Source organism: Athene noctua, chromosome 1 (genome assembly GCF_965140245.1).
Source record: "Athene noctua chromosome 1, bAthNoc1.hap1.1, whole genome shotgun sequence".
Lineage (NCBI taxonomy): Eukaryota > Metazoa > Chordata > Aves > Strigiformes > Strigidae > Athene > Athene noctua.
In genome coordinates, this window is record NC_134037.1 from 247571592 (window position 1) to 247593217 (window position 21626).

A 21626-nucleotide genomic window follows, 5' to 3' on the forward strand; every position below is an offset into this window, starting at 1 on the left:
TCAACAGGCAGTTCCTTCGCCAAGGATGTTGTATGAGTGGAAACACATGCAGCGCATCTCCCATGAGAAGTCAGGGTTACACGTTCCCAGTTCTTGATGCCTTGGACATCAGAAGCTACTGGTTAGCTCCTGAGCAAGACCAACCTCAGCAGTTCTCCAAACTTGGCTTGCAGAAAGGGTCACTGAACTCCGAGATCAATACTGCAGAAAGTCATACTTGTTACCTGGACTCCAAGGGCGGTGGGGGGGAAAACCAAAACAACAAAATATTCCAAAATGAGTATTTCCTTGCATGCTTGGAAGAGACTTATGGAATATTACCTGGTACTTAAAGCTACCACCACAGTAGCCTGAAGTGCCACAGAAATGTAAAATCTTCTCTGTAATTAGCAAACATCAGTTAAGGGCTGTTATATGCACCTATTTCATCACTCCTTCCTTGCTTATCTACTTTTAATTATTTCATCTCTTCCCTGCTGTATATCACTAATTCTGAGCTCTAATTTTCTGCTAAGAACAGTTTTAACAAAAAAAGAATTAGGTAGTCACTACTTTGCAAGGACTATCAGGAATGCTGCAAAACCACACAAGCAACAGTTCTGTATCAGCAATAATGGGGCTCAGCAGAAGTTCCGGAGAGCTTGCTTCCATGAGGGAGAGGATGAAGAAAGGGGGCTCTACAGTTGCTAGGATCCTTGCAAGACAGAGACATTTAGATCCAGAAAGGGCACAGAGTACTGCTGCTGCAGTCACAGCACATGCTGCTCTGCCTGGGATAAGACAGCACATGGCAGCAAGGAGCAGAGATAATTGAGTGTGTTGTTTCCCACCCTGACAGTGCAAAGGAAAGGACTGAAGTGGTTCTCAACAGGGGGTCTCAAGGTTTGCCCTTGAGAAGCCCAACTGATGTTGGGTCAGTGTGATGGGAATGGCACACATGATGGTTATTAGAATTTATATCTCTTTCCAATGACAGTATGACATCACATTTTGATGTAATCTGGCTTTTTATTTAAAAGTGACTGGCTCTAGGCAGCCTTCTCCATTATAAACAGGCAGAGCAAAATTGAGCAAAGGTTTCCAAAGTTGTCTAATATTTCTCTGAAGGTCTTTCCTGTGTGAGGTATGTTTGCCTAAATAATAGCAAGATGTATGAATAATGCAACATGCGGTATTTCAGTGACATGAAAGGAACTAGAGATTAATTACTCTGCAACATTTTTGAAACTAATAAAATCGAAGGGTGCTTATTCACTCCCTCTGGTAAACCTTAGTATTTTCAGAACAGAACAAATACTTTTGGTAAAATGAAAACTTCAACGAGATACCCAATCCTAGTGACTGTACTTAAAACTGGGGGTGTGGGAACAAGCAAAAAAGCAACAAAAACCTCCCAAATCAACTAGTTTAAAAGAATAAAATAAAAGTCACTGAGTCTACTTACACATATTTTTCTTTCCTCTGTGTCCTGTTTTAGATCCTATGGATAGAAAAGATTCTTATACAACTACTTTTCCTGAGTTACATACTCAGCTCAGAGAGTAAAGTATTACACATCAGTATTTCCTTCCTGAGAACTCATGCCTTAAATGGCTTGAGAAGTCAAGGACACACTAGTTATGGATGACTAGCTGTCCAAATAGGTAAGCAAGTGATACTAACCCTGTTCAGGAGCTAATTAACTTGACTATCTTTGGTTTATTTGTATCATTTACAGTGTTTATGCAAGGTCAGCCACGAAGTAATGTACAAATCACTGTTTCTGTCATAGGCAAACCAGCTAATAGCTCCTTTAAAAACACAGGAAATTTTTTTCATTCTGTGCCTTTGCAGACTTGACAACTGAAAACCACCTTATCTCTCTATTTAGACATGAAAGCAAGTCACCATGACAGTTAAGGAAGACAGAAGAGTAGTTTTTTTTAACAGCAGCTTTCTACACTTTCCCTGCTCTTGCATTTTGCTGACTAGATTTTCATTTTATCTGATGTGACTCCAGTAAGACAGAACTTATGCTTAAAATCTGCTAGTGCTTACAGACTGTTTTGCTGTAGATCAAGAGAAGGTGTCAAGTTTCTAGGAGTTTTATTGAAAAAACCTAAGTATCTGCTACAGTTGGTTCTCTAAGTTGTTATTATTTCAGGTGTTTAAGATAAGTTACAAAGTGGAAGCATCACTGACAGACTACTCAAACGCTCTTTACAAAAAAGAAGGCACTGAAAGATTAAGTATTTCACTGAGAAACAGTTTTATTTCATAAGTAATATTTCAGATTTAGGAATAATTCATATCGGAGTAAGCTGAGAAAGAAAAGAACTCTATAACAGCTATCTTCATTTAGACATCACTTTGGATTAGAGTAGTAGTTTAAGTCCTGTAGTTTACTGGCCAACAGCGCTCCCCTAAATTTAAGGATTTAGAGTTATTCAAAGCACTAGACTGTCTGTTCTAAAAAAAGCTTCTCCTTCCACTGGAAAGCAGCAGCTATTTAAAGCAGGTAGATGAGAAGTCAGAGATCAGAGATGAACTTTTGTTAATTAAGGATCCCCAGCCTAAAAATTATTTTCTTTTAAAGAGATCTAGATGTCAAAGTAGCTGCCATTTGCGCAAGCACAGCCCCTTTCTTTGTTATTCAGATGTGAAATACAGTCCCGGGAAAGGCAGGATCAGAGGAAGTAATTCATATTGAGAACCGAGACCGCACAAGCAACCTATTCAATTTAGGATTTATTTGGAAGTTTTGCTACTGTTCAAATACTGTAGGACTTTAATTTATTAGAATCAGTCTTAATACATGGCACCACAACATGTATCTTGTATCTTTTTAGTTGTCTCATTTAATGGCTGAACTTTGTGTTAGAAATGTACTGAGCCATTTTTAAGTGACTTTTACAACAATTTTACTTTCCAGTTAAAGCAGAGCTGGTAACTGTCAGCAAAGACAGGTAATTTCACAGTTTTTTGCAACAGGTAAAGACTACCTTTCAGAGTATGCCTTGAAGACAAAAACCACACTCACTCAAACAACCAAACCCTCCCAAAACTAAACCACCCATCCCATACCTCAAGTACACACATGACAAGAGCAATAACACATTATTTTGGAAGTTTTTAAAGGGATACTGCATACTTGTCTATTGTTCTAAATATCAGCCAAAACAAATTCATCACCTTCATATAAAACATAGTTCAGCCAGTGTTGTCAATGACATGACACAGACATCTTTTTACTTCCTTTAAATATGAGGATGTACAAGTGTTACTTGTATAAAACGAAGCAAATTGCTTCAATTGTGGAAGAGCTGTCAATGTCCAAAATTTTATCTTTTCCATTGCCTTTCATGTGAGACCCTTAAAGCTCCATATATTTGTGGATCACACTGATTGTATTCAGCCCTGCTGAGACACATCTGGAGCGCTATGTTCAGGGCTGGGCTCCCTAGTACTAGAAAGACACAGACATACTGGAGAGAGTCCAATAAAGGGCCACAAAGATGATGAAGGGACTAGAGCATCCATTGTAGAAGGACAGACAGAGCTAGGGACTCAGGAAGATCTTAGTTCAGAAATACCTGATGGCAGCAGTAAAGAAGACAGAGCCAGACTTCTCAGTGGTGCCCACTAACAGCACAAGAGGCAATGGGCACAGACAGAAATGCAGAAATTACACTTAAACGTGAGTGGGGTTTTTTTTTAAAATTCGTTTTGTTACTGTTTTTAAATTGTAAGGGTCATCAGACAATCAGAACAGGTTGTTCAGAGAGTCAGCAGAATCTCCATCCTTGGAGATGCTCAAAATGTGACGATACAGCTGTGAGCAACCTGCTGTTGCTGACCCTGCTTTGAGCAAGGGGATTGGACGTGGTAATTTCCAGAGCTGTCTTTCAACGTCACTAGCCACAGAATGGTTGAAGACTAAACAGGGCTTCTTAAATGGAAAGGTTGGGGGTGGGGGGGAAGACAATTCACTGATATTAAATACAAAATTCAAAAGTCAAAAGAAAGGAGATGTTGAACTTATTATAAAAACCCATGTCAGCGGTCCAACAGATGTAGTAGGCACAGCAAAAGCAGCATGCAAGTTACACTAACTCCTTATTATCTGTACGCAATGTTTTGTTTAGAAGACAAACTCCAGCAGCAATCCGAGAGCCCTGATGCAGCATGGCCTTTGATATAGCAGCAGAGACTACAGTGTGCTTCCAGTACACAAACCTAACTCAGAGCTGAGTGGCAAGTCTGCCTACAGGTGGGTCTTCTCTTACAACAAGCTTGATTTGAAAGCCGCTGTTGAAAGTCCTCCTTGGGTCTCCAGGTGAATGACTGCTGCATGAAGTTGCTTCAAGTAAATGACTGTCACTACTCAGGAGAAAGCAACTGAGGTTATCTTAACTTTACAGATGAAAGCCCTGTTCCTCTCTCCGTCTGTTTTATGGAATTTTCTGTGTTGCAGTCAGACTTGTAGACTTAACTAAGCTCATTGGTTTTAAACACAGAGATAATCTATGCCATCAGCATCAGCTAGTCCAGTGTCTGCTCCATGTTGTGCAACAAGGGAAACACCGTGCCACTAAGCAGTCCTTGCCATCATTACACCACATTCAACCCTGCATTTGATCTTCACAAACAGTTAAGGATGCTTTTAACAAGCTCCTGGAAGGCTGCTGCTATGGGTAATGGACAAATACTAGGGGACACAATATATGTTAACTTGTCTTTTTCCAGCTGATTTCCAAGCTAGAAGCTTCATATCCTTGTCTTGCACATATTTCAGGTGCAAACCTCACTGCCTTATTCTCTATCACACAAATCTGCAACCACAACACATACTGGGGATAGTGAGTTTTGTTGCAAGTGCTTTTCTTGGAGGATGACCCCAGTTTATTTCTTAATCTCCACATATTTCTTCTATATTTACAAAATATAATACTCATATCAGTTCATGTCAAAGGATTAATATAAAATAAGAAAATTGAGATACTTGTAAGTAAACAGAATAGCTTTCCTGTTTCAACAGTGTTTTCCTGTTTGAGGTGCTCTGTGTTCCCACCCCCACCTCTTAATCCGACTTTCTGCTCAGCATTTGGAATACTGGACTTTCCATAACAAAATCCTAGACTGTGCTATTTATATAAGCAATTACTTTTCAGAAGATCTATCTTGGCTACTTAAGAGAAGCTAACACCATCAAGACCAAATCCTCTAGGATTCACTGACTTTAGAAATACCATGGAAAGAAGGAAGTAGTTTCTTCAAGACTGCCTCAGGGACCCAAATATTCAAAACACCAGGCTTTCTTCAACAGGGAAAAAAAACGAAGGGGCCAGGACAGCCAAACAAAATCAGAACAGGCAGCTTAAAGGGAGAAGCAAAACATTTACTATAGTTAGGGAAGAGCTGGCACCTTAGAAGTTGTCAGCAGCTCAATTTCTCCATCAGGAGGGAGCAAAATACATTACGCTCAAGAGATACTAGGCCATTATGGAGGCAAGATGTAACACCCTCTGTGATCCCAGCTAGAGGCTCTCACCCCACCCACAGGATGGTAGAGTCCCATTTATGCAGGATTCATGGCCTAGATCCCATATGGCACCAATTTGTGACCTTGGGCTAGGCTGCTGAGCAAGTCCATACAGAGAAAGACTGGTAAAAATTAGCGATGCAAGACTGTTGAGATGGAAATCATTAGCAGGATCCAAGAAGGAAGGCTCCAACACAGAACATTATAAAATTGTAAAGGGAAAAAGCACCATAGGGATGTTAGTCAGGCTGATTGTGAACCATCAGGTCACTGGACCAGTATCAGTGATGTTGGTGGAAGATTTAGGACCATCCAGGATCTGGGCCAGAGCTGCAACGGCAAATCCTTTCCCTCCTGTCTGGTGCCAATCAGGGTGGTAAGCACACTAGTGCTTATCCTAATGACTCATTAAACTTAGCCATCTTTTGTGGGTGTTAGCAAATAAATAATTGCTTTATAGTTTTAATCTGTGTATGTCCTGCTTACAGAGCCCTTCTGCAGCTGGCTCAAGATACCTGAGGAAATTGACCCAAACGCTCAACAGAAATGCTGAAGCCAAGGCTGGTTTAGCAACAAAATCATTACAGATAATCAGCCTAGAGGTAATGATGTTGATATCCACAGTGTAGAAGACTCTTTGCTATAAACAGTCTAAAAAGAGAAAAATATAGTGACAGATGCTCTCTACAGAAGCATATGCTTCAGCCCTCTTTGAAAAGGTTTTTCCCATCCACACAGAATATGATTTATTTGATTTATACACAAATTAAGCTCTTGATCTATATTAGTTTCTAGGAGTGCTCAACTCTCCACTAACTATAGAACAAAGACAACATGGGCCTTCTGCACCTACAGCTGGCATCTGCAAGTCCCCCACTTACTCCTGGTTTATAGAAAAACAACTGTAAGTCCTATGTAGGAGCAAGTAATAGACATTTTTCTCCAAAGCAAGCACAACTGGCTTAAAAAAAGCTATTTGCATATCTTCACCAAGCATCTCCCCCTCTACTCTCACAAATAACACTCCAAAAATCCAGACAGCAGACAAGAATGGGAAAGAAAGAACCCAACATTTTTCAAGCACTACTCTGTTACTGTTTCTCCTATTGTACCCTGACATATCAGGCCTTACTGATTTGATACATCACTGCTCCAATCCCACAAGACAGTTCCCACATTTCTTTGCTTCTATAAAGAACTAGGAAGGAAATTTTAAATTAAAATAGCTTTAATTAAATAGCAAAATCTAGGTGAACAGAAAGCAATCTAGTATAAACTAGTTTACACACTTAACTCATTGCAGCACAGAAGTAATTAGAATAATTAAACACTTTTGAAAAAAATACAGAACAGTTACCTCAGGAAGTGTTTCATGGTGATGGTTTGGTTTGTGTTGCTGGAGCTGTAATCTACTGATCAGTGATGATCTCTTCTCTGCAGGTGGTATCAGTGCTGTAGAAACAGAATTGAGACATGTTTACTAACAGGAAAAAAAACAAAAGAAGTGGTACTTCAGTTTTCTAAATCACACTTCAAACATCTATGGAAATACATGGAAAAGATGTTAAGAAATCTCACATCAATAAAAACAAAATGAAAAATCATAATTCACTCACACTCTTCAGTTTGAGCAAATACTCTGACCAGACTATACTATCCACGATTCTTTTCAGAAAAGTAAAAAATGTGAAGAGTATAGAAATAAGTGAGAAAGCCTGAAGAAAAATCTAGACAATTTCAAACACTTGTGTTCTTCAAACACCTGTCTGGATCACAGCAGCTTCCAAGAGGCAGTTTCAAGAGACACTTGTCTCACTCTCCCATTAAAAGCTCTCCCTTCCCCAGAATTTGCAATAGCGTTTGGAGATCTCGGGTAAAAGCAACATGTAAGCAAAGAGCTACTACTGGGTCCCAATTTAATACACTATAGGAAATGTCAGATAATCAGTTTTTCCCGGGGATCAACTTTATTAAATGATACATGTGAGGTCTTAAAATAGATACAGTTGACCACCTTGCCTATCCATTCTGAAATCTGGTGTACTATAGTTAATTTTCATTACGATTACTATTTAGTTCAAGTAGTGGAAAGGAGCAGGAAGAGTTCAGGAAGAAACAATATAACCATGCCCATATACTGCAGACTCTCCTCAGTCACCACCTCTTTATTTCAGGTTTCCAAAATGGAGTATTCACATACAAGTGACATTCGACTAGGAAATGCAGACTTCTCCGATTACTGTACTTCATATCCTGTAAAAGGCAATAAAATATCTTCACTTACTGCCAGAAAACAGGGTACTGCTACACATCTGCTATTGGGACAGCTTAATCCAAGATTTAAAGGGAACAAACCCACACTTTCAAGCTCTGTACTATTACAAATCATACAGAAAAGCCTGAATGAAAGCTGTGCTGTCAAGAAATCATTTAAGAGCCCATTCTTCATTAACACTGCATGCAGCATGCTGACAAGTACCTGAAGGCCTTCAAAAACCTGGCCTCTTTTGTGACAAAGTTATAAATCTAGAGAACCTCAAACCTATTTCCTTTTGCAGGACCTATTGGCACTGATGGAATAAAAATCTTCTCACCCTATCTTGTTCTCATATTTTCCCTTTTGTAACTTGCAAGTTTTACATTATGCTGTTGCCTGCTGACAGGAACAGAACAAGCATTTAAGATCAGAAAAATGCCTCTATCTTGTTGGATTACATCACATACAGTTTGCTAAAAATACATAGTCCCTGAACTGGGAAAGCTTCATTCATTTATATTGTTTTTGACTGGCGGAATCATGTTGCTGTCCCATGAATACAGCTGTAATTGGTGCTAGCTGCAGTGACACCTGCTTGCAAGGGCAGAGAGATGCAAACATCAAACTCTGGTTCATTAATGAACACAGTAGTCAGGTTCCTAACAATTCCTGCTACAGCTTTTGATAGGTCTTCAACAACAGCAAGCACAGGACACAGGCAAAAACTGGAGGGGATGTAACCTGCTCCCCTTCTCCAGTCTAATAATTTGCTGTTGAAAAGATACAGTTTGTGAAAGGTTCTCACAGCTGAGTCTCAGCTTTTCAGCATCAACTTGAACAAAGGAAGCTTCACCACAATATTTGACCCATAAGGGCAGCAGTGTAAGGAACACACTAGAAACGCCAGGAGCTATCAAATCAACCCCCTCTAAAAGCGTGTGCTGGCCTCAGCCTCTGAGATCAGCTCTTTCTTGATTCTGATCAAGGGTCCTTGCTGAAAATGATGCTGCTGCTTCTTTACTACTGGTTCAAAGGAAAGAAGTTCCACTTGCCTGAACTCCAGAATTGGCTCATCCAAGTGTGGCATGGTAGCAGCTTTAAGACACTCTTCCTTCAAGAACAGTTACCAGTTACAGCCAATTATAAATTTGTTTTGAATGCTCATTAACAATTAGACTGTTTCAAAAAATGTTTAAGTAGTCAACAGTGCTGTTCATAAAGTCCTGGCTTCTACTCAGAAAGCTAAACTCAATGGAAGGTCACTGGTTGCAAAGAAAAAGCAGAAGTAAGTGACACAACAAGCATGATAAGTGGTTAAACTGCCAGTTTTGGATCTCTTGAAAAGCCCACCCTTGGAATTACAAGAATAACTCTCCTTGCTCCCTCCCTTTTAATTAAAAAAGGTGGGGGAAGTCACCAGGAAGAAACCACTGAAGTCCTTATGCCACAGAAGTCAAAGCCCTCCAGGTTGGAGAGGAACAGATCACCCTACAGGCTTCAGCAGCTAGTCCCCTACAGCACAGCCCCAGCCAATAACCATAGAAAGGCTATGGCCCCAAAAGCAGTTTCCCCCACTGGAGACCAAAGCAATCAAATTCCACTTGAATCTACCCAGAAAGTTTTCAAGACCTAGAGACAAGACTTCCAGCACAAACAAAAGTACAGAGACTCTATGCTGCTGTCTTGGTTCATAAAGTAAAAAGTTTACTTTAATGTCTCGCAGAGAGGCTTTGTAAATGCTGCCATCTGCTAAATACAGGGATAGAAATCAATGCCATGCTCTGGGATTCTTGCAACAATTCACTTATGTGGACATACACATGGCATTAACTACTGACATCTAGGCTAGATCAGGAAGCCAAATCAGAGGATGAAAACATACTCATCTTCAAACAAGTAGGACTGGAGGGCAGCATTCCCCATTTCCATAGTACCTCCATAAGTGATCCTCTAGAGGAGTTCAGTAAAGATTTTCTGTAAAGCGTTTAAACTTTTTTAAAAGACCATTACTGCAATTCACAGCTGAGTAAGTTCTACTATTCATAAACTTGTAGAACAAGATCTAGTTTCTGCCAACCTCTTTTCCTCTCAAAATGTATTAGATTTCTATTAAATGAAAAAAAGAAGTAAAATCCCCTACAGAATAAACTAATATTCTGTTTTACTTCCAGTAAAGTTGTTAGAGCAACTCAATGAACAAGAGCAGCAGCTATAGCTTTGGACAACTTTTACATTACTTCAGAGTTTACCTGAAACACTTCAGTCAATTGCCATTGGGTGTGTTTAGAAAAAAAAAAAAAAAGTATTTGTGATCAGGGAAGGGACTTGACTTACAGCCTTCTGTTTTCTTAAGGAAAAGAGTTTCCTCAGCAAGTTGGATGTCTGCAGATCAGGAAGGTTTTCAAGGTCCCCTTGTGGGAAAGGGAGATATATATGAGAAAAAGACTTTGACAAGTGACAGGATAATGAACGTTTGTGAGCTTGTTGAAAGAAAGAGAACAATTATACAATTTAGTTGAGAAGTTAACAGCAGTTATGGATTTAGGGAGACTGAAATAGGAGTTTCTGAATACTCAGCTACCTGCACTTTTGAAATACCAGTTTTGTCAGAAAGTGCAAGACTCACAGCAGAATACCAAGAGCCAGCAGGTACCCAGTGGGGAGCAGCCTGTTGGACACAGCACCCACCCACCACTCAGAGCCTGAGCTTATGCTTTTACATAGTTTCACTGACGTGAACTTGCAGCTGTATTTTTCTGCAGCTTAAGAAAATGCTGCAGGTTTAAGTTATAGACACATTTTCTCACTGGGGAACCTGCAAAATTCTTCCTCTCTTTTCCTTTTGTAGGCAGCTTTTCAGACTTGTCTGATTTTAAGTCATGGAGCTGGAGTAAACCTATGGACAAGTAGGTCTGACTTTGTTAGCTGTTTTTCATTAATTCCCTAGAAGTAGCTTACACCAACAACACGGATATGCCACTGAAAACCTCTTGGCCCAATATTTAAAGTTTGCTCTTTGGCATAAGAAGATTCATGTTCTAAGACTCTAGATTGAGGATGACTGAGCAAGGACACAGTTTGGATCTCCCATATGCTCCAGTTTCTCAGCTTGCAGGATTTTATCCCATACCACACAACTTCCACAAATCAACCTCCTCCTCCCTCCAGCAACACACCCACGTACCCATACACTGCCAATTGTTTAATCCAGTTTATCTTAAACCAGACAGGAGTTTCCCCTCCTAAAACTAGCGGCAGCTTTTCTTGGAAGAGAAGCAGTACTACTCAGAACAGCAAAACTATTACAAGATCTGTCTCAAAATATAAATGAAGCTTTCCCTAAATAAACATTAACTATTTGAATTCTTGAAACTCTATGATCTTTTAAGTAGTAGCAAAACATGCATCAATCTGAAAGGTTAACAGCTGCCTGGAGGCTGAAAGAAGTCAAGAGTAAGCCTTAAAAGTCACCCCTATCCGAAACTGAGGGTTTGCTTTGTCTTCAAGAAAGCTGAAGATACAGCTGAGGAAAAAAGTTGGGTTATTTAATATAAATCACCATATTTGCAGAGTAAAATGTAAAACCAAGGTAATTTTTTCACAATGTTTGTCTTGAAAGATAATGACTCACCTGGCATATCAGAAACATTTTTAAAAGGTTTATATTCTAATTATAAAGAAAGAATAGATGTGCTGAAGAGACAATTTATCAGAACCACTAAGATGAGCAGTCTGAATATAAGTCTTTATGTGGATCATTAGATTACAGTTCATCCAAACTTTCCTTCTCACAAAAAAAGAGACATGTTTGAAATAGAAGGCAGTAATTGCATCTGCCATCTTGAGTGCAGAGAAAAAAAAAAATTATTTTTAGGTTTAGTTGTTTCAAAGTAGATTCTTCTGAGCTGAATACCACCAGCTACCATCATAATGCTGATCTCAGGTTGCAACTTTTTTTTCCAGTAGCATCCTGTGTTGCCACTTATCCTTCATTCACCTCAGAAGTCTATGTGTTTTTATTTGTGAGGGACAACAATTATGTCACCGAAAGTGTTTTGCTACTGTATATTCCTTTTTTTTTTTCCCCTGATGGGAAGGTTAATGCTTCTCTGTCTTGAACACCAATTCTGTGATAACTAGAATTAGAAAGGGAAGAATAGGTGATATACATTATGTGATGTCCCTCGAGGTCCTTGTGGATAGCAAGCAGGCCACAAGCCAGCAGTACGCAATGACAGACAACGGCACCTTGGGTTGCAAGAACACAAGCAGAGCTGGTAAGTAGATTGAGGGGAGGGATTATCTTCCTCTGCTCAGCAGTTTTCGGACTGCATTTAGGCACTGTCTAGTTTTGAGCCCCAGCAATACACAGAAGACAGCAATAAACTTGAGACAGTTAAGCAGAAGCCACTGAGATGATAGGGGCAGAGACAGCTTTGGCGGGCAAGCATAACAGCACCTCCAGTTCATACAGGGAGGTCATCAAGAAGTCTTAGATGGACTCTTCAGTTAGTGCAGGAAGGTGAAAAACAAGAGTCATAAACTTAAACAGAAGTTCAACCTGGATATAAGGCAAATTTTTTTCTCCCAAGAGGACAGTCAGGCAGTGTCACAGGTTTCCCAGAGAGTTCGTGCAGTCTCCATCTTTTGATGGTTTCAAGCCCCAACTGAATGAAGCCCTGAGAAGCCTGACCTCAGAGCTGACCCTGCTGTGAGCAGGAGGTTGGGCTGGATACCCTCTGAGGTCCCTTCCAGTCTTTGAGTCTCTGCTTCCCCCACAGTCACTATTATAGGGACATCTCAGATATCCTAAATTATATCCAAGTACTCCATATAACAGATAGGGTGCCTGAGTCCTTGCTACTTTATTCGTTTAAGAGCTATAAACTTCTCTCACTAAAATCCTGTCTAATTTGCAGTGTTTCCCATGAAACAAGCTTAGCTTGAGGATGGAACAAGGTTACTCCTGCTACCTCATCTTGGCCCTCTGTTCCCACCCAAAAGCCTCCACCACTCAGTTTGACCATAAACAAGTCATTTCAGGGAACATACAGTTTAAGAATAAGAGTCTACAAGAGTGCTGCCAGTATCAAGATAACACACAAAAACCCTATATACAAATAAAACCTCAACAACTCTAGGACCCCAATTTGGTCAAGCCATACTAACTCTCAGCAGGTATTGTTTACCAAGCTATCCCATGAAGAGATACATACCTACTTGCACCTTCCAACTTGCATTAATGCTCAAAAGTGGAATAAAAGTAACTTTAAAATGTATTTTTAAACCCAATAAAAACAGAGGATCTTTGACCATCTCAGTTGCAGCAGTTGCACCACAGTCATTTATAGGTCTTTTAATGTTACAGCAAGAACAGTGCTTAGACCTCTCCAACTCAGAACACATCCTGGAAACAACTGTATTGCTGAAAAGGCTCTCAGGAACAGGTCACCTTCATGGGGTTCAAAAGTGCTTTGAATTGGCTCAGAAGTGGCTTTGCCCAACACCAACAGCCAGCCACTGGCAGGACCCACGTCAAGGATCAACAGTGGATGCCTGTTTTGTGTAAGTTAAGTTTCCCATCTCACGACAGAACAGTATTTTCATTTCCGTGTGCCCAATATGAGGCTGTATTCAAGTGTTCTGTAAAAGAAAGTCTTAGAACAAAATGTCACACTTGATTGATGAAGCTAATAATCAAGACTTGACTTCAGTCACACTGTCACAGATAATAAGATTTTTTTTTCCCCTCTCCTGATCTCCATCACACACTGACATTTTATATTTCTGTATTTCACTAGGAGAGTGAGGGAAATGCTAGACATGAAGGTAAAATTCACTGTATTTTAGTCCTGTCTAAAAGAGCCTGTGAGCATGAGGACATACAACACAATTAAGCAATACAAAGATAGGGCCCTGAACGAAAGCTTAAAATCACAGCAGTTGGGAGGGTGAGAAAGCAAAAAAAAATCCCTTCCCCCAAGGCACAAAACAGTGCTTCAAAGTCTCTAATTCTATAGTCCTAACTTAGCAATTAATTTCAGTCCATTACTGCCACTTTAAAGTGATAAATAGTGTCACAGGTGTAAATCAGAAACAAGGAAGCATCAAGAGGGTCTTAGAGTACACCTGTAAGAGACAGTCACTTAGGACTGCATTTGGGTTCAAGAAAACTTACTTGTCAAATCTTGCATGGCAAGTTACCTCTAGTACCATCTAGTTCAGCCTATACGCTGCAATTTCTCAGTAGATTTTTGCTCAGTGATAACCCACAGTTTGATGAAGATAACAAACCAAAACTCAGCACTGTAGAAACATCTCCACAGTTCACTGTTGACCTCTGCCCTTTAAAAGAAAAAGTCTATGGTTCTGTACCTAACTTTTTAAACCAAATTAAATTCCAAAAATTCAGCAAAGGAGATGTACATGCATACAGACATATTTTGCATGCAGAACTGTGGCAATAATCTACTTTTACCAATTTCTATTAGCTCCACTCTATTACAATGTTGAAAGATGCTGAGGAGAAAGTTATATTAAATCACTTCAAGTCACCAGTGAAGACTTCACTGGGTACATTCTATTTCTAATACTAAATAAAAAGTTAAAAAGCAGAGGAAGCTCTCCACACCCCAGAGTACTGTAAACTTCTAGAAATGTAACCAGATGCTTAACTTCAACAGGAGTTAAAGTATTCAAGTGTTGCCTCTGTCTATAATGTTTCCATCCTTAACAAGCTTACTTTACTTGTTGAAAAAAGTGTATTTTATTCCAAAGAGGCCTGAGTAAATGATATATCAGCTCAAAATTAAGTCTCACACTTGAGAACAGCCTTCAACCCACAGCAATCCCCCCTCACCTTCATGCATTATAAAAAGGCATAATTTTTAGCCACTTCTCATGAACTTTCAGTTGATCACTGATGAGTTCACCCAGGAGAACAGCAGCATCATCTGGGTGACTTGTGTGCACCTACACGATTTGCAGTGCAATGTTTCTGGCCTACTTGCTCTGTTTCCAGACGTACAACAGCTTGTACTGCAAGAAAGTCTGCTCTAAATAAAACATCACACTTCGTAGCAACATTCCTTCAAGTTTAGAATAAATCCTACAAGACTGGATGCATAAAATCCAAAGAGCCTGCCTGGTTAGCTCCCAGAATAATTACTGCAGAATCTCAATGGAAAAAACCCAAAATTACTATTTCCAGAAGTGAATGACTGATGCTCTTTTGCCTTTCCTTCTGGGTTTCTACCTCACTGCGTAGATTAGAAGAGGGTACAAGGTAAAAGGCAAAGATGAAGTATTAACTTGCCACAGAAATTAACTAGTCTAGATTTGCTTTAGAGCCCTCCCAATTCCTAACATGCAGCAGTTTGTGGGGAAGAAACATCATTCCATCAATGGGTCACATGAGGATCCGCAATGTCAACAGAATTACACCAGAGATGCTTGTTCTATCCTTTCCCCTACCTTTCCAACATCTGTTATATTTGCTTAGATTGGGTAGAGTCAATTCATCTGCTAGATCAATAAAACTTCACACCAAGCATCAGCCTGAAAGCATGTAGAACTACGGACTTTCATATTTATTTTGTTAACTGACAAAAAAAAAAATTAAAACAAGGACACCAGAGGTGTCAGGACAAAAGCCAGACAAAGCTTTCAGGCTAGAGGAGCATAAAGCAATTTATTTACCCAGGAACTTGGTGAAGGTCAGACACAATTCATACTGATCTAACAGAAATTTGCTCCCTGTGGTGCCTGCTTTTCCCATCACTGCATCCAGATTACTTTGGCATGCAAGCAACAAGTTTTCCACAGAGCTCTCCAAGACAGATATGCAAGAGTAGGATACATGAGGGTTTTTGCATGCCCTTCTGTAATTTTAGAGATGCACTGTTCCCTAAAACAGGATTCAGGAATAATGACGTCCCATGCAGTAAGCCAGTTAGATGATGTCATGAAACACCACATCTGTGAAACTGTGAGCATCCCATAGCAAGTGGTATACACCGGCCGTTAGCTGCCTGTGGTCCTGCAGTCTGCTGAGGGACCACAATAAATGAGTGACATACTTCATCTGCAAACAAAAGGTCTGAAAATCCCACTTCCCTCCCCCCCCAACTTCATGGCCTACTATTTCATCTCCTGTTTGCTGCTCAGTGAGATGTTCTGCATCCCAGGAGACAGGAAACCAGGACAGCTTCAGCTACATAACCTTGCTGGAAGCTCTGATTAGGCACTTGCTGCCCAGAAGAACATGTGCAGGGTAGATTGCTCTGGTTTTACCAATGTCTGGGATGAGGAGAAGTAGAAGAAATAATCTGTTTGCCCATGGAAACCAGAAGGTTTTCTTAAGTTTCTGCAATAAATATTGCAAACTCCATGCTTTGGTTGAAACAGGTTTAAGCCCTTCTTTAGGGAAAAGTTTTGGATTGCAACATGGTCCAAAAAAAAAAAAAAAAAAAAAAAATCACTTTAGGGTCATCTTCCCAAATCTGTTACAAGCATCTTACCAAATTTTCATTTCCATTAACAAGGGCTGTGAACAACTGCAAAAGTGACTGTATCAAGACTCACTACACCCTTCTGTAGTTTAAGCTAACTCCAAGCAGCACCAAAATCAAGCACTACTTCTATAAGTAGTGGAGAAAGAAAGCTAGGATAGAGATTGGCAACAGGGACATTCTTAGCAAGGAGGGATACAGTAACACAGACACCCCTCTAACATGATGGAGCAAAATGAAGAGGTGAAGATCTGCAGAAGTAAAGATGGAAAGAATGGTTTGAAAGTCAATAAAGTTATACCAGCTGATAAGAAAGACTTATGAAACACACTTTCAGGCATGGCCCAGGAACCATCCTTAGGTGGTAACTGCACAAGATGACTTTGATCAACCAAGTAGGAAAAAAGTCAGTGGCAAGGGAAGCGTGAGGTACCATGGTGCTCTCCTTCCCTCTGCCACTTCTTGCTCAGTTCTACCAGGCATTTGCTTTCTTTTAGGTGCCCAGTCTCAGATAGAAAAGGATGCTGGCAAAGATTTGATAGCAGAAAATTGGAAAGAGGGGAGAAGACAACATGGGAAGAGAAGAGAAAGAAGAGATATGAAGACCATTGGAAACTGTTCCTGTACCGAGGGGGAGGAGAACAGCACAAAGCCAGAAAGAATACAAACTAGGACAGGATGATTGACAGCACTGGCATAACGCACTTATTCTTAACACAATGCAACACTGAAAGTCTTCTTCCTTCAGTTCTCTTTTTACTTAGAATAATGGGGCGTACATTTTTTATAGTTCTACCCTTTACCTTGTAAGTATAAAGTGAGTTAGAAATATTTCTAAAAGAAAATAAAACAAGTTTCCAGAACACTAGCAGCAGATACACGCATAATAATTCAGTAAGATGAACTGATCTCATTCTTGAGATGGCAACATGTATGATATAGCATAATGTGCAGACCCAAATTTTCTCCTGACTCGGTGGGTTGGTTGTTTTCAGTGGGTTGTGTTGTTGCTGTTGGGTTAATTTTTGGACTGAACGGTAACCACAATCTCATCTTTCATGCTTCAGATCTAGTCCCAAATTGTTTGGCTTGCATATGATGTTAACTGGATGTTCGAGATGCACAAGAGCACTCCCTTGCTCATTTTCCAGCACTCAACTCCCACTCCGGAAAAAAAATATCCCCAGAGTTTCAAATAATCCCTACAGCATGATAAATAAGGGGGGTTGGGAAGAAAAGTCACTCCAGCTGAAACAGGCTATAGTATATAAAAAAAAAATATGATGAAAAATTTTTCCCTTCCAAAGGTAAAATCTCAGTCCAGCAGTTCTAGGGGATCTCATTAGCCTATAGGTGCCTAAAGGCTCCAAAGATTATGTATAAAAACAACAAGCCGTCATCCAAAACATTTGTACTGTAGGTGGTCAGGTTCAAAGAACATCATGACTATTTCAGATCCTTGGAGATATTGTTGTGGTCCCCCACCAAATAGTTGCAGCACATTGCATGGCCTTTTCTTAATTTGTGCCCAGGGTATCTCCTGTTTTTCATCTATCCCTCTGGAAGCATCATTCCTCCTCTCCCTTCCTTTCTTCTTTCCCTCCTCTCCCTTCCTCCACCAAGAACTCTTCTTTTCCTCCTTCCATCCATCTGTTCTTGTCAGGCTGCCTTAACACTGACAGCGTGAAGGCCTAGCAAGCCCAAATTTAACAAACCCCACATTGATCTTAGTGTTTCAGAGGCACAACCTGTTTGATGGCATGCATCCAAGCCAATGTTGATATGGATGTGGCTTTGTGAAAGCAGAGTGGGAGAGGGAATAAGAGACTTGCTCTTATAACTGCCTACCAGAGCTATGGAAGAGGACTACAGTTTCCATGACCACAGGACTGCCTCGTACTAAGGTGCCCAATTCCTATCACCTGCACGCTCACCTAGTTGTACAGGCATTATCAGTGCAGTAACAAACTTGCTACACCATGGACAAGTCTCAATACCTGAAGCATCCTGAAGGACAATGAAAGGTAAGGATTTCTTTTTGGTTTTAAATATATAAATAAGTACTAAAAAGAAAAAAAAATTTGGAGGCAAAACTGTTTGCCATTAGTGCAATCTGGAAGTGGCCACAGGAGCTCTTGCTTGATATGCTGATTCCAATAGCATCACAATTTTGGGGTTCTAAGAAACTTCTCAGTTCACTTTTGGCAGACTCCAACACAGGCACACAATATGGGTTTGTGTGGCAGATGGTGTATACGCTAAGGAATAAGACCTATGTTTGTGAAATTGATAGCCAGTTGTACACAGTCCTAAATAAGCATTCTTTACAGAAACAGCCTTTCTTCCTTATGCACCTTCAGAAGACGGTTAACTGAGTGGATGAGCAGCATGATACAGGGAGCTGTGGAGACAGGATGTCATACAACTAATTTTCTTGGGTTTGGTCCTGTCCCTTAATCTCTCTACCTGAGCAATCTTCCCTGGAGAAGCGAAATACATACCTACCACAGGAGCTACAGCTACATCAGCGCATAGCACAGACCAACAGAAGTGGCTCTGCCAACGAAAAAAATGGTGCCAAGCATGTGAAATTGAAACTGCATAGATGGGGGAAACGCTGTTTGTTTTTGAAACAAAACACCCAGTACAGATATTGGAGTAGCTCCAACCTGGTCCCTGGGACTGAATGCCAAGTTGCAGTTGGTGTGCTTCCAGAACAGTTCCTCCCATTTATTCTCAGGTGCTCCAAGACTAGTCCACAAAATGAGATAAAGAACAAAAAGGCAGGGACAACTGGGACATTTGCTTCAAAAAACACACTCTCTGTCTCAGCCAAAACATTCGTGTAGATACATATATTCAGACTAAAAATGCCTGTGAAGTAATTCTAGGTACAATACCACCAGAGAGGTGAGAGCTCACAGGTGTGCAGTTTCCTATAGACACAGCCAAGGGGACCACAGTATCCTGTACCTCCTACATCTGCTCTAAGAAGTTGCAAATTCACCTGCTCAATCTGCCGATTGTTTTCAATTCCAGTCTTTGCACCTCATGTATTTCTCCTGTTCTCCAGGCTCCTTTGTACATCTGTGACTGTAGCTGGCTGAAGCAGAATCGAATGCTCAGCCCGGGGATCTGAAGACAGTTTAGGACATGTTAAAAACACCACGCCCAACCACTTGGTTCCACTCAGGTACTACACTTACTATAAGAGATGGAAACTATCTTCTTCAAGGGCCTCTCAGCTGTAACAGAAAGCTGAGAAGCATTTGCTCTCATTTTGAAGGGGAGTGGGATATAGCACTCCAGAATAAACTGCTAAATATGTCTGAAACTAAAAACTTGGTGTGGGGCTCTTCATTAGTTTTATGCTAAAGTGGATGAGAACTGCTCACTCAATTACAGCTGAGAGGTACTTTTAAGAAATCAGTATTGTCCATGCAAGACTCAGTAATCAACTGGGAGGGCTCCCAGAGCAGGACTCCTGGTTTAGCTTCATTGGGAGAGCTCAGGTCTCTTGTAGTGAGACTGCTACGATACAGGAGACAGCACGAAGCAACTGGAGAAGGTTCCAGAGGATGTGTCAGATACTCAAGCTGGATGCAAGCCAAATCGCTGGTGTAAACATTGGCTTGAAACAAATTATGGGTAAGTCAAACAGGTCAGTTTACCACTAAAATGCTTGTTTTGCCTTGAAAAGGAGTGCTCCCACAGTCCAAAATGCAACTGAGGAAGCTGTTCCCACAGCCTCTGCTGTCAGACTACTTTTTCCACCACCTGACAGGAACAAGCAGAGTTTCCACCTTGGGCTCAGGCTTGACAAATCCTGCGGTGCAGCACAGCTTCTCACTCAGGCTCAGTTACTTGACTGAACTCATATCATGTTACATGGATGCTGAGGATGCTAAGCCCAAACCATAGCCTCAGTCCTGCACTACCACAACTGTTCTCCGCATCTCTCTACATCAGTCTCATTTTTCATTTTATTTTTCTTTACTTTATCCTTCTTTCCCAATTGGAATCTCCCCACCTTGATTCCTTCCCAGCATTCCAGCAAACCCTACCCTGGAGTTTACTCTTCTTGCCTCCCACCCAAAGCCTGGATTCAAGGAGGTTAACAGCTCTTTTGGCCTACATCACCAAGCAAAAGATTTCAAAGGAATGTTAAATAAAACAAGCTTTCCAATGAAAAAGATGTTAATTTAAAAAAATAAAATAGAGTCTCATGAGCCAGAGGGCATTAAATTCAAGAAGATTTCATCTCCAGGCAGCCCAAGCTTGCTCTGTCCACAATTTTCTGCTAACACTTCAAATGACCCCTTGGGAAAAATAAAGCTTGCCTGGCTCTGTATAGCATTTATGCCCTGTCTGTACAACTAAACAAAATTTTTGTTAGCATTGGTTACAGCTGATCACAACTTAACTGCAAGTACAAGTTCTCTGAACACCTTTAAAATACAAGATGATTTAAATACTAGCAGCAGTCTGGAGCCCTACACACAGTAGCATTTTTGCAACAGAATTTTCTCTGCTTCCATCACTGCAAGCACCAGGAAGACTGTGCAGGGGAAATTACCGATAACAAAATAACCTCCTAATGCAATGTGGCCCTGAAGTTTCCCCACTTAAGTATAGCTTAGCTCAAGGGACAGTTATTCACAAGCAAGAGTGACAGAAAGATGTTTGATCAGAGGCAATTCTTGGGTTCACAAGTGTCAGCACAGATAATGGGATGCTGTCCCACAGCTAATAAAGCCCTGTCTCAAGAGCTGAGCAGGCAAAGGATTCGTAGATACTTTGGTTCTATGCTTTGCCCTATCACGTTTCACACTAGCAGAATATGTTTTACTGTGTATCAGTGAACCTGCAGGAAAGTTAACAAATGTATTCTGTTACATTATTTTTCCATTGTTTAGTGCTTTCCTGGAAATATTTTCTGCTGGTTTTCTGTCTAGAGTGATACATACAGCACCAGATGCTGTCACATGATTTCACTCCTGAAAATCATAGGCTTCCTGTCTCCGAGCATCTATTAGGCTTGGTGATAAGTCAATTGTTACAGCAATGTGGTTTAGCATTAGTTTTAGTTAAAATGCTGCTTAAAATGATATGCAAGTTATGAGACTTGATCAAGTCAAATGATATTTCTAGATGTAACTCCACCTGTTCAGTTTGGAAATACAGTGGTCCACATTTTTCTAAGAAAGTCGAAGAAAAGCAGGTTCTCTTAAGAGTCAGTAAGTCTCCTCTGTACTGCCTCTTTGCTAAACAGACATTAAGTATGTGACACCTACCAAATTACTGCACACTACGAGTCTTTTGCTGTTCTTGTCTTAGG

The 21626-nt window shown here is 40.4% G+C and overlaps 1 protein-coding gene across 10 annotated transcripts in view; it reads right to left on the reverse strand.

Annotated features, from left to right (window-relative positions):
* ELMOD1 (ELMO domain containing 1) overlaps positions 1-21626 on the reverse strand; it is a 48400-nt gene that overhangs the window by 25093 nt on the left and 1681 nt on the right. For 7 of the 10 annotated variants that reach the window (XM_074916117.1, XM_074916184.1, XM_074916108.1 and 4 more), the window contains one exon: positions 6879-6973. In XM_074916117.1, coding sequence (XP_074772218.1) covers positions 6879-6895 — 17 coding nt within the window. In that variant the 5' untranslated portion in view covers positions 6896-6973. Of the gene's footprint in view, positions 1-1444; positions 1481-6878; positions 6974-10112; positions 10191-21626 lie in introns of those variants that run through there. The other 3 variants (XM_074916143.1, XM_074916169.1, XM_074916176.1) reach the window with 3 other exon arrangements.